The following is a 13991-nucleotide window of genomic DNA, read 5'->3' on the forward strand; positions in this document are numbered from 1 at the left end:
GCTCTGCACTGTTCACTGTTCATCTTTCCCCCCCCCGTATTTTGGGTAAAATGAACCAAAAAGAGCAGCCGCGTTCCTGACCGGGGTAAGACGTGACAGAGCGCTCACCTGGGTGTGACCCGAGTCAGCTCATCCGACGGGTGAAGGATACGGCAGGTGGTGAAGGTGTAGGTAGAGCTGGTGTGAGACATACATTTACCGGGGTAATGCACTGCAGATAGGGACAGGGGGGGAGTGGGGGAGGGGCAGAGGTCAGGGGTCAATCTACAGCACCGAGGTCAGTGGTCAGAGTCAAACCCATTCCGACACACAGAAATATTTTAAAACTGCATCAGTTTTAGCTTAATATGCTTATGTTTATATACTCTAAAAGTACACATTTTTTAATGCAAAATACAAATCAGACTGCATATGTTTCTAAATGTTGAAGCAAAGGAAAATTTGGCTAAATGACAGATGTAAGTTATTTTTAATGTTCTCAAAAATAACTGTTTGTTGAATTAAGTCAATTAAAGTCCAGTACATCACATGCATGCAGTATGGGACTTATTCTGGCTTTACTGATGCAGTTTTAAAGAGAAAAATTCAGTATACAGGAAGATTGGCAAATGGTAGGAGATTAGTTCCCAGAAAATGACAGCACAAGATTGCCTATACTTTTCAGGCATGATAAAAGAGCTTCTGATTACAGATTGACTCTTAAATTAGAGTATCAGAGTGAGAATAACTGTATCTCTGTACAACTGTGTTTGTGTGTGTGTGTGTGTTGAGGGAGGTTGGGGGGGTGGGTGTCAGTCCATGTGCATATGTGTTGGTGAGACACTCTTCCTTTAAATTAGTGAAGTGCAGTGTGAGATTTCTTCACAGTATCTGTTTCCATTACAGGCAGTCAGTCATGTGAGGTTGTTTTTAATAGAACAGTGACACTCGATACAGAGACACGTCTCTTCCCTGGTACCTGCACTGGACCGCAATCCAGAGCCTTGTGTGTGTATGCATCTGTCTGTGTCTACACACATGTGTATGTGTGTTGGTATGTGATGCACATGTGACCTGAACATCAACCTGCAAATCAAACTATAGATGATAAATGGTACATACATGTTTTTTTTTAGAATGAAGTGTATGGACAATATTCCTCTCTTGAACGTGCTATAGATTTGGTTCTACGAACTATATCCTTTTGTTTGCCCAGATATTCTCTCCATGCCCACAAAGTTTAGGAATTTTGTGTTATTGAATGTTTCCGTACACCAATGCTGACAGACAATTATCCAGAATGCACCAGGATGCAGGGGCTGAAACATGATTGGTTTAGATGTCAAAGTTGGCATGAATCACAAGAGGCTAAAAGGGAACAATTGGAACAGGGAGGCCAAATTATATGTGAAGGTGAAAAATGAGTGAAAGGAAAACAATGAGAAAGAAGCAGTGTGTACTGAGAAAGAGACCTGATTTCTCCAACTGGCTACCAAGACTACGAAGTTAAGTATTTAAGTTAAGATAAGCATAAATATTTAGAAATAACACCTGATCATGAAATAATTACTACATATGATTGATGTTTGAATATGAACTACACTACACATTATAAAAACAACTCTCTCAGGATGTGTCAGTTGCTTATATCAGCTATCAGATTCAACACTATGGAGATGACAGTTTTTTTCATTCAGTTTTTAATTCATTTCTCTTATTTTTCCTCATTTGTTTTATTGTCTTTAAAAGGGAAACACTGTACTGCATTATTCTGATAAATCCTACATGAAACGGGCCACCATCAGGGGGTGAGAATCGTAGACATACAATTAATGCTTTCCTCTCTTTTGCGCTAGATCTGGCTCTACTCTTCTGTACAAACAAGATTTGAGCTTAAATTACAGACCATCTCTTTCTCAGCGCACGCATGGTAAAGGAATGTGTGGAATTTGAGCAAAAAAAAGATTTATAAAAAATGAAAAAATTAAAAAATGGTGATATACTCAAACGACGCGGCAGCACACTTCTGGGGTGAGGTGGGTGTGCAGGTGGGGCGTGGAGGGGGTGGAAATGAGGGACGGCCAGTGAATGCAGCAGGACTGGGCATCCCGTGGGCGGTCCCGCGTCTGTCTGTCTGCCCGTCTTTGGGGCGGGGCTTAGGGCGCTCCCTCACCGGACAGCTCCTCAGCGCCGAGGCGCGGCTCCTCCAGGGCGTCGGGCGGGGGGCCGCTCTTGGATGCTTCGGGGGGGTTGTTGTTGTTGTTGACGCAGCTGGAGGAAGAGGAGGGAGAGGAGGCGCGGCTGCGGCACCGTGGGGGGGCGGGGGCTGAGGTAGAAAGGCTCGGGAACGAAAGGTCACCTGACTCATCCTCCTCAAAGTCGGTGAACTGGTAGACCTCCTCCAGGTCCAGCTCCAGAGGCCGGAAGCCTTTGGTGACCACGCCCGGCCGCGAGTCCAGGATCCCCCCCAGGTTTGGCTGAGCCAGCTGCTGCCAGTGGTGCAGAGTGGCCGAGCCTTTTCCCAGGAAAGCATGGAGGAAAAAACAACAAGAGAACAGAGTTAGACCAATCTCCTTTCACATCTGAGCTCACCATAGATGTGCTATTGAATGTGAAAGTTATCACCATAGATATCACAGCACCATTAAGACTGCACAATGAGTCATCTTCACCACAGGTATCACATCAGTCATACTTATACAGACCCAACACAACATATAAACCCAAAACAGGCACGCGCATATGAACAGCAAACAAATATCCTTTAAGAGCCACTTCAAACATGGTTGTCCATAAGATAGCCTTCCTTATGGAAACATTTCTCACAGGCATATAGCAACGATAACATAGAGCTTCTGACATTATGGAAGCTATTTATGCAGACCCACAAATCCTTTCACTCCACACAGAATCGGTTAGATTTCACTCCTCACAGTTGAACCAGATAGGTGTGTATCAGTGTATCAGCATATTCTACACTGTCCTCCCTTGGCCTGTTCAATTACCTTAAAATGCCACCATAAAACATTTGAAAAGTTTGAAATTCATTAGCCAAGATTAATATTTACTTCCTATTTTCAGGTTCATGATATCTACTTTAAAAGCCTTTGATATGCAGCATTGTCAGAGAATAATTAACAACTTATGTGAGTAAATGCTATTCTTAAAACATTATTTTATTAGACCTGAATTACAACAGCCAGAACTAGTGTGTATATATTCTGAACAGAAGATACAGGATGTCAAATCTCAAGTGGGCGGCTGAAACAACACTGAGATTCTGATTAATGAGGGGCTTTTTTGTAGTCTGAACAGAGCACAAAGGTTAGGTACAACACAGACCCATTCAATAGGACAGAGAAATAAACAGAAATGAGATAGTTAGGAAATTAGTAGATTTTATTGAAGAATTATATAAAACAGAGGCAGGTGAATGAAATTAAAAGAGCAAAAAAAAAAAAAAAGAAAAGAAACATCAACAAGGAAGAAAATGAAACAAGAGACACACCAAAGGAGAATAAAAACAATGAGGAAGCAAGGATCATTTGTGCATAGTTGTGCATAGAGTTGTGCTGTACCTAACCTTTGGAGCACAGACACTGAGAATAGAACATGCTTACCAGGTCGAAACTGTCAAAAAGCCCACAATCTTTTTTTGGTTATAAAGTGGTATCGGAGGAGAATAGGGAGATGTGCTGGAAAAAAAACTACCAAACACAAGCACTCTTCAGACATATACTGTCATACCATTTAGACTTATACTGTCAATAAAATTGAGACAAGTTTTCAAAAGCAGCCTCTCACACTAGACATTGAAACAGACTATAGTAAATTAATGCACTGCCTGTCTAAAAATAGGTGACAGTGCTAAATGGCTACCAAAACTATTTTAAGGTTTTGTTTTTTTTAAGGCAATAATGGTTTGTAAAACAGATTACATTAACATATAAAATGAAGTCATTGTTCTTGCAGATGAACAGACTTTCTAAAAGCTGCCACCATTTGCTTCTACTGTAAGCTCTTCCCTCATGGTTCATAGAAGCTCATATCTACATCAAAATGGAGTGACACAGGAACACTGTATAAATTCAGTGAACGGATCACACGGAGGGAAGAAGCATGCATTATGAAGGGACCACAGAGCCTTCTCTGTTCTTAACTGGTTATTATCCACACAGGAGAACCACTGTGGTATCTACATGTAACAGGAGAGTGACGCTTCAGGAAGCCCAGATATAATATATAATCAGTAACTGTCTGATATCATGCAATCTTGGTGTTTTGCTGTGGGTAGCAAAACATTTTGATTTGTTCAACAAGCCAGTGACTGGCAGGTCCACCCACTACAGGTTCATGAAGCTTCTTCCTCCCATTACAAGATTCCAAGGCATCTTTCCTGATGCCAGAATATGAGTCATGTTTCCCAATAAAACACAAAGCTCACTTATTGAATTCCCTCATCTGATGAAGAAATCAATAAATTTGCTCTTGTTGGGTCTGGTTCCGTCTGGGCCGGCAGAGAGGACGCCTAACAGGTAGTAATCGGTCCTCATTTGATCCGCAGAGTTGGTGCTCTTATGTCTACAACAGCCCTTATTATTTAATACACAATAAACTAGTCATATTTACAGGTATTAACATCTTTAAAAAGTCTACTGATGCCCAATTAGAGCCAAAATGTCAGCGCAACTGCTTTGGACAAAGTCGATATGTGCAATTGAAGCCCTGGGAGACGCTTTCAGTTACAAAGAATTCATAGTATACCGCCTGAGCTTATCCATGACTCAGTTACACTAGCAGTTGCAGAGCGATTTATGTAGGATAATGACCATGAATAGACTTGCCAGGGTCCCATTTCTAGAGATAATCATTCCTAGGCCACATTTCACCAAACTTCCAATAAATAGCCAAACTATTTTTATCTTTGACAACAGAAAAAGTGAAATACAGTAACAGTAACCACTTACATAATTTGTTTCTCACAAATGAATCCATTTTGGGAGCACTGATTCCTTGGGACCAGATTATGTGATGTCACCGTGTTTGTACTCTATGTCCTATTTTTTAAAGGAGCGCTGGCAAGCCTACTGACGGACAGAGGGGGCTGCAGGTCTGAGAGGCCGCGGCCCCTTTAAGGGATCTCGAACCAGCAGCGCGGCTGCGTGTCTCTGAAGTAGAAGGAGGGCTGGCTGGACAGGCCGCTGGACTCCTGGTTAAGCAGGGCCCACAGGGACTGGAGGAGGAGGAGGGGGAGGGGGCGCGGGCGGGGCCCGCGGGGGTCACCTTCCAGCGGCTTGACGATCTGCAGCTTCTCGGGCAGGTAGGAGCGGCTGTGCAGCGAGATGCCCGACAGGCTGGAGAGGCCCGACAGGTGGGTGCCCAGGGACATGATGCTCTCGGTGGGGGTGAGGCTCCCGCTGTACAGCCCGCCGTGCTCGGCCAGGTCGCGCAGCTTGCGCTCGCGGTCCTCCTCGAAGAAGCGCCGCTCGCTCAGGTAGTTCTCCCGCCGCAGCGAGAGCCGCCGCAGCGCCGTCTCCAGGTCCTGCGAGCCCGGCGTCCCCGGCGTGCCCGGCTTCTTGTTGGAGTCGTCCACGCTGGAGCCCCAGAGGAGAGGGGAGGAAGAGACACGAACAACGGCAGGGTGGTTAAAGGACTGGACACCTAACCAGGAGACTGTGGGTTCAAATCCCACATGGAGTCCAATGTTGCACCCTTATGTACCTGAATTCAGTAAAATGTTGAGGTGTTATGAGGGTTATGAGCTGTCACGAACATTTAAAATGTGGGCTCCTTTAAACCATTCAAACAGTATAAGCTGAGGTAAAGACATGATGATAACAACAGGCCATTACATGACCAGCAGTGGTGGGATGAGGATGGAAGGGTTAGGAAAGGGGAGTGATCACCAGGTCACAGTCCTGGATGGAGATGTGTGTTTGGGAGACAGGCGGAGGAAACCAGGGTTCCTGATCACACACCTTCCCTCTGGAGACTCATTCTCCAGAATGATGCTGTTGGCACGGTTGTCATTGACGACGTCACTGCCGTACATGCTGGAGCGGGGTGTGCTGATGCAGCTGGAGCGGGCGGAGTTGAGCAAGGACGACTGATTGGATCCCGGGATGTTCATGGGGGAGGGGCCGAGGGATCGCTGCCTGACCGTCTGGTTGATGTTCTTCACCGCCTCGAAAACTCGCCTGTGATGCATTCTGCTCAAAACAGACACACAGCGCCCCCTAGTGAGACCACACAGTTTAATCACATAATCTTTTCAACAAATAACCTGTGTTGCTTAATTTAGGGTATAATGTCAGTATGCAAGAGCAATATGAAGAATTCTGTATTTAAAAAATAAAAAAAACACAAAAAAACCCAGCCTACATCAAAAATGTCTTCAAGAGATAATCAAAAGCTTTGTCACTAAAAGTGATGTCACTGTGAACTAAAGCTGATGTTATGATGAGTGATATCGCTGCAAAAATCTAAGTGAGTTTCACAGTAAAATCAACGACATTTTCACAGAGACATCACTATCCCTCATAATGACATCAGCTTTAGTTCAGCTAATTATAACTAAGTGATACAGTCCCATGATGAAACAGACTGGTTTCACAGCAGAACTAAAATAATGTCACTATGAAACTAAGAAAGATGTCTCAGTAAAAAGTGTTGCTATCATGAGACCCACTTCTGTTCTTCCACTTCTGGGTCATCCATCTGCAGCTCCTTCCTCATTGTACCCTCGATTTCTGCAGCTAACGAGTCCTAAGAGATGGACACACACACACACACACACACACACACAGTCAGGGGATCAGCTGTCACATTAACTATAACGCACCTGCCTCAGACTCCTTATCACCGCATAAACCTGAGTAGTGAATAGGGAGTGACTGTGCAGTATGCAGTGTGACTGTGCAGTGGATGCAGTGTGACTGCGCAGTGGATGCAGTGTGACTGTGCAGTGGTTGAAGTGTGACTGTGCAGTGGATGCAGTGTGACTGCGCAGTGGATGCAGTGTGACTGCGCAGCTGCAGCCTGTGTGAGCGAGCCCGCTCTCTCACCATGGGGAAGACGCCGAGCGAGTGGAAGCGTCTGGGCGTGCTCAGTGGCAGTGTTTTATTGCGAAGGTTCTTCAGCTCCTCCTGCGCTTCGTGGAGCATCTCCATGCACTCAGCATACTTCTCCTCCAGCTCCCTCAGCTGCAGGAGAGAGAAAGTGTCCTGTACTGCGCACTGTACAGACTAAAGGAGGGCAGCGTGTGTTACAAAATGCTTTGCCCAAACTGAATCAATAATGTTGTGCTACCACGGCTAAGTTAAGTGCTGTAACTCCAAATCACCATCTCCATTCTAATAAGCTTTTTGGAAGGGTTGCCAGATAAAAGGCTCTAATTGAGGACAATCAACAAAAATATGCATCTATATTTAACTAAACTCTATATATTACAGAACTTTGATTAGAACAGGGTGTTAATATATGGTGTTACGGTTTTGGGAGATACAATATAATTTGGGAAATGTGTTATTTGGTTTGTTCCACTGACCAGCACATTCTAATGCTGGTACAGAGGTGGAGAGGTGGTACTTGGGTCACTTGCATCTTTGCATCCAACATCCATAACACTTGATAATAAAGACTTTGTCTGAGTATTTGACAGAGTTCCCTGTATGAGTGCTTATTGGTCTGGTCTGGTGAAGGGTTCCAGCCTCCTTACCTCTGCTGTGAGTTGCCGCTGTGCATCTTTAGCAGCTCCCAGGTGCTGAGTGAGCTCCTCGTTTTCCACTGCATACTGTCAACATGAGACGGACAGTGGAGTGAACAAGCTGCTGTACGCTGCCAACAGGAAGCAGTTAAACCAAGAACCCTGGGAAAAGGCTTTGTGACTCTGACAGCAGGTGAAAAAAAACCGTAATTAAGGAATAGAGCGCCAGAGCACTTTCTACTCTGTAATCCCATCTCAGTCTGTAACCCTCTCTGCTTTTCTTCTGTCTGAATGAAATTTAAAAAAAATAAAAGAGGGCAGACTGTCTGCTTCCTTTCAAAAAAAGAAGAAAGAAATGTCAGGACACAAAAGCTATAACGATGTCAGATGACTGCATGTACACTAATAACCCATTTCCACTTGATGACACTAAACAGATCATCTGTTTTTTTTATTGAATTACTCACAAACAAGGCCAAGATGGCTGACTAGACACCATATTGCTCCTGATTATTTCTATGAATACTGAACTATGTCTTTTTCCCTTCCATGATTAACTCCTCTCGACCTTAGAGCCAATTCTGACAGAAGGAACTTGATTAAACAGCTTGTCAGCTCTGCTCACAGCTTTCTTGTGTTGTAGGGCTTTGCAGGCTGGGAGACGAAAAAGGCATTGTAAACTCACTCAAAACATGAACCAAACAAACCAGGCTTGTTCCAGGTCTACAATGAGCGAAGGGCTAAAGGAGTCAGCCTACATCAAGCTGTAGTATAGAGGAGGTGTACAATGATCCTGCCTGGATCCATCTGTACGGTGGAGCAGGGTCACAGTCAGCCAGACCACCCTGTGGTGTGCAGAGGCAGCCCTGCCGTGGGGTGCAGTCAGACAGGTACTCACAGATTTGGACTTCTTCTGCAGGTCCACGATCTGGGACAGCAGGTGGGTGATCTCCTCCTGCTGGCGGGAAGCATCCTCCGTCTTCTTCGCCAGCTCTTCGGCGATGGACGAGATCTGCAGGTTGGCATCTCCTGGGCAGGAGAGAGGACATAAAAGATCACCATGGCAGCCATCTCCAACTGTGGCGAGGCCCTACCGCTCATATTACAGAACGTGAGTGGGATCCACCTGCTGAATTAAGTCTAGATTTAAGTAGCTACTTTTTCAAAATGCTACAATACTGATGGCAATAATGGCTAGCCTTTATTTAATTCAACCGAAGAAGAATAATTCAATAATTGGCATCTCTTAAATCTCACCCTGGAAAAATCCAGAAATATGAGAAAGCTGTGGTTTGTAAAACTGAATGATCAACCAAAGTAATGAAGCATGTACTTAACTGGGCTGTTATGCTTTACTGAGAAACCAGCAGGAGAGTGAGCTTTGCGCCGGGGGCTGGGCCTGAAGAGGACCTCATTGCTGCCAGCATTTTGGAGAGCTCTTGTTTGAGTGCATTAAGCCCTTTTGAATTTTTCAGCAATATAAATAAACTGCTTTGTTTCACTGCAAAGGATGCACTCCTGTTGTTTGTTTTTTTTTGTTTGCATTAATATCAGACACAGTCCACTTCAGCACCTGTAGACTCCACTGGTATTCCATTGAAAAAATTAGTAGTAGATTTGTACTTTATTACCAGGGCCATTCTACACGGTCTTTCTGTATGGATCTACTCCTAGATCTCTTTCAAACCGTAGATCTGCAAACAGACCTAGCTCATAGGATGGTTGCGCTTCCAAAGGTGATTACCCTCACAGGTCTCTTCCACGCAGAGATTCCATTCAGACATAATGGATCTCCTCCCAAATCTTTTGCACGGTGAATTGAACACACATCTGCCTCACATAGTGGATCTCCACCCTGATCGCTATCATATAGTGGAGTGGATCATCTCACACCTTTCCTACACATACAATGGACATCTCACAGCCCTCTTCCAGACGGTGGATTGCCTCAGATCTCTAGCATATACAGGATGTACTCACGGAGTTCTTTGACACAGTCGTTCACCAACTGCTGCTCCTTCTCTTCATATGAGATGGTCTCTGTCTCCAGATGACAGGCCTGATACGAATACAAGTACCCAGATATGTTATCACAGTCACAGTCCGTGTTGTGCGCAGCACAGTCAGCACAAGCTAAGTGTCAGTGCTGTGTACTTTACTTACAGCTCGGTCAGACATTCTTTTGTAAACTATTGGCTGCTCTCTCTCTTTGACAGCACAAAAGCAAATACAGCTAAAGACCAGCAGGGATCATGTGTGCAGTTTTATTTTCTCTACTGTCTGTTGCAGATCACAGTGTTGACACTCCGGTTGGCCCCGTGGCCTGGCTGCGTAACTGCATCCAGCCATACTGGAACAGGCCCAGGGGATCAACATTAAACTCTGCTAGCATCGCTAACAGGCTAAGGCAGAGGTCAGTGGATTTATCACACTCATTTGTAAAGGGCTGTCCACAGTTACAGTACAGCCCTGAAATAGTACAATGCAATGAATTGTAGGTCTGAATGCCACTTTAGTTTTCTTGGCACGACTCAGAAAGGAAGCAACGTCATACCTCGGATCTGAGGACAGTATTCTCCTCCTCCAAGTCTTTGAGTTTCTTCTGCAGAGAGTCCAGGGGAAAATAACTCGGTAGGGAGGACGTGGACTCATTACGCGGGATCCTTGTGAGGGACACAGAGAGCAAAAGAGCGTCAATCACTTGGGTGTCAGTGACACAACCAGGTGACAGCATCACTCCACACTCACAACAATGTTTGCTCATGACAGTGCACTTCAAATCAAACCAGAATTTATGCATGCAGCTCATTTTACAAAACATTTAACACAATACACTTTGCAACATACCCCACAAAACTAAAACCCCCACAAAAGCCTAGGGTGACAGCGAAAGTGGGGTAAATATTGGAGAAAGGTGATTGCACTGCTGTGTTGACGCTGAATTGTGTAATGATTTGACTGGTCAGCAGCCTGATGGATTTGTATTACAATGAAGAGAGAATAACCAAGAAGTACAAACTGAATCAAACCAGCCCCTGCAATTGTACACTCGCAGGGAAAAAGCCCCCAATGGCAACAGCCTTGCATTGTTATGAAGAGCACCATTCCCTGTACCACACACTGTATTGTAATCCAGGGGAAACAGCCCCCTGGTGAGGCCCCTGATCCTGTACAAGCGAGAAACACCTGCAAGAACCACCGGCATCAAGTTCAAACCAGTAATACAATGCCAGCAGGACAGGAGGGGACCACCCTCATTTATGAAGAATTAATGAATACTTTAAGATGGAACTGATAGCTGATGGAATCTCATATCATTAAGCAGTGATTGGCTGTCGTTACGTATTGGCTGTGATACATCTTCCATGCCTTCAATTCAGTCCCATGGCTCAGGTACTGCACCATGTTTTTTTCATTACTGTCCATCATCGTAACAGTAGGACTGGAGGGCCCCACCCCTCTCAAGTCCTGGCTGCTGTCCATGTGACCCATGTGACAGGGAACAGTGTAAACTACTCGAGTCGCACACGAGGAGCCCTGAGAAAGAAAACAAAAGGCAGAAGAACTTCCTCGTATAATAAAAGGTACTTTCTGTCCCTCTTCTGTTTCTTTTCAGGAGGCGCCGAGGCCCAAACGACCGAGTATCAGATTTGCCTGAGAATGCGGTCCCAGTACGGCAGGTAACCCAACACTGGAGCGGTAAAATGACGCCTGCTGAATGAGAGTCAACACACACAGGAGGCAGAAGGAGGAGAGCTGTAGGGGTTAGCAGGAGGGTGTGAGTAACCTGTAATAAAACCTCAGGAGGAGACGTTTCCCTGTCCTCACTGAACCACTCACTGTAATGAGTCCCCTGGCAGTCTGCTCTGCTGTGTAAACAGGCCCTGTGCTAAGACCAGCGCTCGAGCGGGTCAGCAGTGGGCGTAGTGTGGAGATCTGCTCGCTGTGACCACAATGTGGGTTTCTTAGAATCTAAAATCAGGCACCACTGTTATTAGGGTGTTAGTACGACCTGAATTGCTTCTGCGATTGCCTAGCAGTACAAATGGGTGAGCTGTTAAAATCACACAGGATAACAAGCATGTTCAGTACTAAGCAAATATACATTTGCCAGTAGGAGGATCTGTCTTTGTCTGGGGTGTTTGGGAAGAGAATGCTGACTGGTCATAAAGGAAAGAAGAGGCCCCAACTCTTTAGAGGAGGGTGAGTGGGAGCAGAAGAAGACTGTAAAGGGTCAGGGGAGTGTTGGGGGAGGGAGGGTGGGGTTTAGAGGAGGGTGAGTGGGAGCAGAAGACTGTGGAGGGTCCGGGGAGGGGAGGTGGTGTTTAGGTATGGAGAGGTGGGGATTAGCAGTGGTACAGGGTGTCAAACTCACGGGGTGGAGGTGGTAGACTCCCCTTCACTCTCCTCAGCTGCACTGGTATAGAACTGAAGCAGCTCATCCTTCATAGACAGCTCATGCCGCAGCTGAGACACCTGCAGTGGAATAACAGCGCCATGACGACGTCCCCCTGGCATCCCTACCATGTCATGAGAAGCAGCAGCTGAGCCGTAAAGCCACACCCACTGCCCTTCTCCTGAATGTATCACTGCCTCCACCCAGACCAGCATACCAACCCCCCGACCGGCTACTCCACCTCAAACGAACCACCCCTTACCTCTTCCCGAATGTGCTCCACCTGCTCCTCCAGGAACTCATTTCTCTCACACAGGGTTTTGTTTTTCTTCAGCAGCGATTGGCCAATTCGGGCAGCCAGCTCCAAGTCCCGCTCTTTCTGCGGGGAATAAACACTCTGATTAGAACGCAGACAGGGGAGCAGGAACAAGGCTCACACCCTGAGGCAGTGACATGGGCTCACCCACAGTAGGTATGCTTCAAAACACAACAACTAAGACATCCTTCATGAATGAAAATACCAGTCATACAAGTACATTTAGTCTGAGTACAGTACAGTACATGTGAGGTACTGTACTAGTCCTTTCGCCACACCTTCTGTGGAGAGCTGGACCAGATGTGATATTCAAATTTTTTTCACCAAAAGGAGATGCCTTACAGAACAGTTAACACCTGATTTTACTAAGAGGCATGTATGCCATGCAAATACTCCCAATGTCATCTTGGAAAAGGACAACTATCATACTGTTTAAAATGGCCCACTATGGCTGTTGCACTCTTAAATGACTTTGGCTACTGACGCTCTCAATGTTGAGAATGGCATTGGCTGAAACATGTCCATCAGTACATTGTATCTATTGGACTGATTACGGTTCCAGCCATTTAAGAGTGAGGGCCCTCCATCTATGTTTTCCTGCAGAGTTGTTATTTTGGAGACCCTACGCACCAAAAAGGCTAAACTGAGTCTATCCGTTACCAGAATCATATCAATACTCCACCACAGAATGAACATTTACCTTGCATGATTTGATTTGGTTGATTTGATTTGATTTTTTTGGGTTAAAATATGTACACATTGTGTAGCCCAGAGGACAATGTTAAAATGCTCAATACTTGTTTCCAACATGTTCTTCCATGGAATATTAAAAATCCTTCACAATCGTTGTGATAGCATTCATTAAAAATAACACATGCACATAAATCAGCAGAGCCAAACAGAAAACCATAAATACTACACAGATACTTGTCTCATACCTAATAGGACGAAAGAACCCGAATTAAGGCAGTGTTTTTTTCAGATGGGTTAGCTGTCTAATCAAAACGCATACATGGCAGCAGTGTGACAAATATAACCACGTAAGATCTTCAGCCAACTATTCATTTATAGCCAACAGAACAGTTCCATTCTTTATATGGGTCGATATAAGGACAGAGGGCAGAGCCACATCCACACTGCGGGGTGGGGGGAACATAGACTTTTCACCACGATTCAAAATAGGCCATTCACAGAAGATTTACTATATCTTTCTTTCTTCTTGTTTTCTTTCTTTCTCTCCAATGTGTGTTTTAAAATTCCTTATATTGTAAATATTGACTCTATTATATTGCCTCCAAGATTCATTTCCTTAATCCAATCCATGCGTGACCCTGTTATGCCATCTATCCCAATGCAGAGAAAATCAAGGTGTCTTTTGAAGCCGCCTTTGCATGAGTTTTGCATGATTCCACAGAGTGGAAAGGCTTCGCACCCACAAAGCATCTGAACAGAGCCAGAAACCGGCAGGCAGGAGGGGCCACAGACATTTCAGAAATATCAAAGGCGTCAGGCCATAGGTTCATATCAGATCCATCATAAAATTCATGGCAGAGCCCTTCCACTTTTTCTTTCGTTTTTTGTTTCGCTTCTCTCCC

General features: G+C 45.0%; 1 protein-coding gene across 11 annotated transcripts in view; it reads right to left on the bottom strand.

The window, feature by feature from the left end:
• Positions 1-13991, bottom strand: part of trak1a (trafficking protein, kinesin binding 1a) — a 41606-nt gene that overhangs the window by 3647 nt on the left and 23968 nt on the right. For 8 of the 11 annotated variants that reach the window (XM_035424163.1, XM_035424114.1, XM_035424130.1 and 5 more), the window contains 12 exons: positions 12343-12459; positions 12060-12160; positions 10239-10347; positions 9665-9743; positions 8583-8713; positions 7697-7771; positions 7044-7181; positions 6668-6744; positions 5958-6188; positions 5263-5573; positions 2153-2494; positions 109-211 (listed from right to left, as the gene is read on the bottom strand). In XM_035424163.1, the coding sequence (XP_035280054.1) occupies positions 109-211; positions 2153-2494; positions 5263-5573; positions 5958-6188; positions 6668-6744; positions 7044-7181; positions 7697-7771; positions 8583-8713; positions 9665-9743; positions 10239-10347; positions 12060-12160; positions 12343-12459 (1814 nt within the window). Of the gene's footprint in view, positions 1-108; positions 212-1999; positions 2495-5262; positions 5574-5957; positions 6189-6667; positions 6745-7043; positions 7182-7696; positions 7772-8582; positions 8714-9664; positions 9744-10238; positions 10348-12059; positions 12161-12342; positions 12460-13991 lie in introns of those variants that run through there. The other 3 variants (XM_035424139.1, XM_035424203.1, XM_035424195.1) reach the window with 2 other exon arrangements.

The sequence above is a fragment of the Anguilla anguilla genome, chromosome 1 (genome assembly GCF_013347855.1).
Source record: "Anguilla anguilla isolate fAngAng1 chromosome 1, fAngAng1.pri, whole genome shotgun sequence".
In the NCBI taxonomy this organism is placed as follows: Eukaryota; Metazoa; Chordata; class Actinopteri; order Anguilliformes; family Anguillidae; genus Anguilla; species Anguilla anguilla.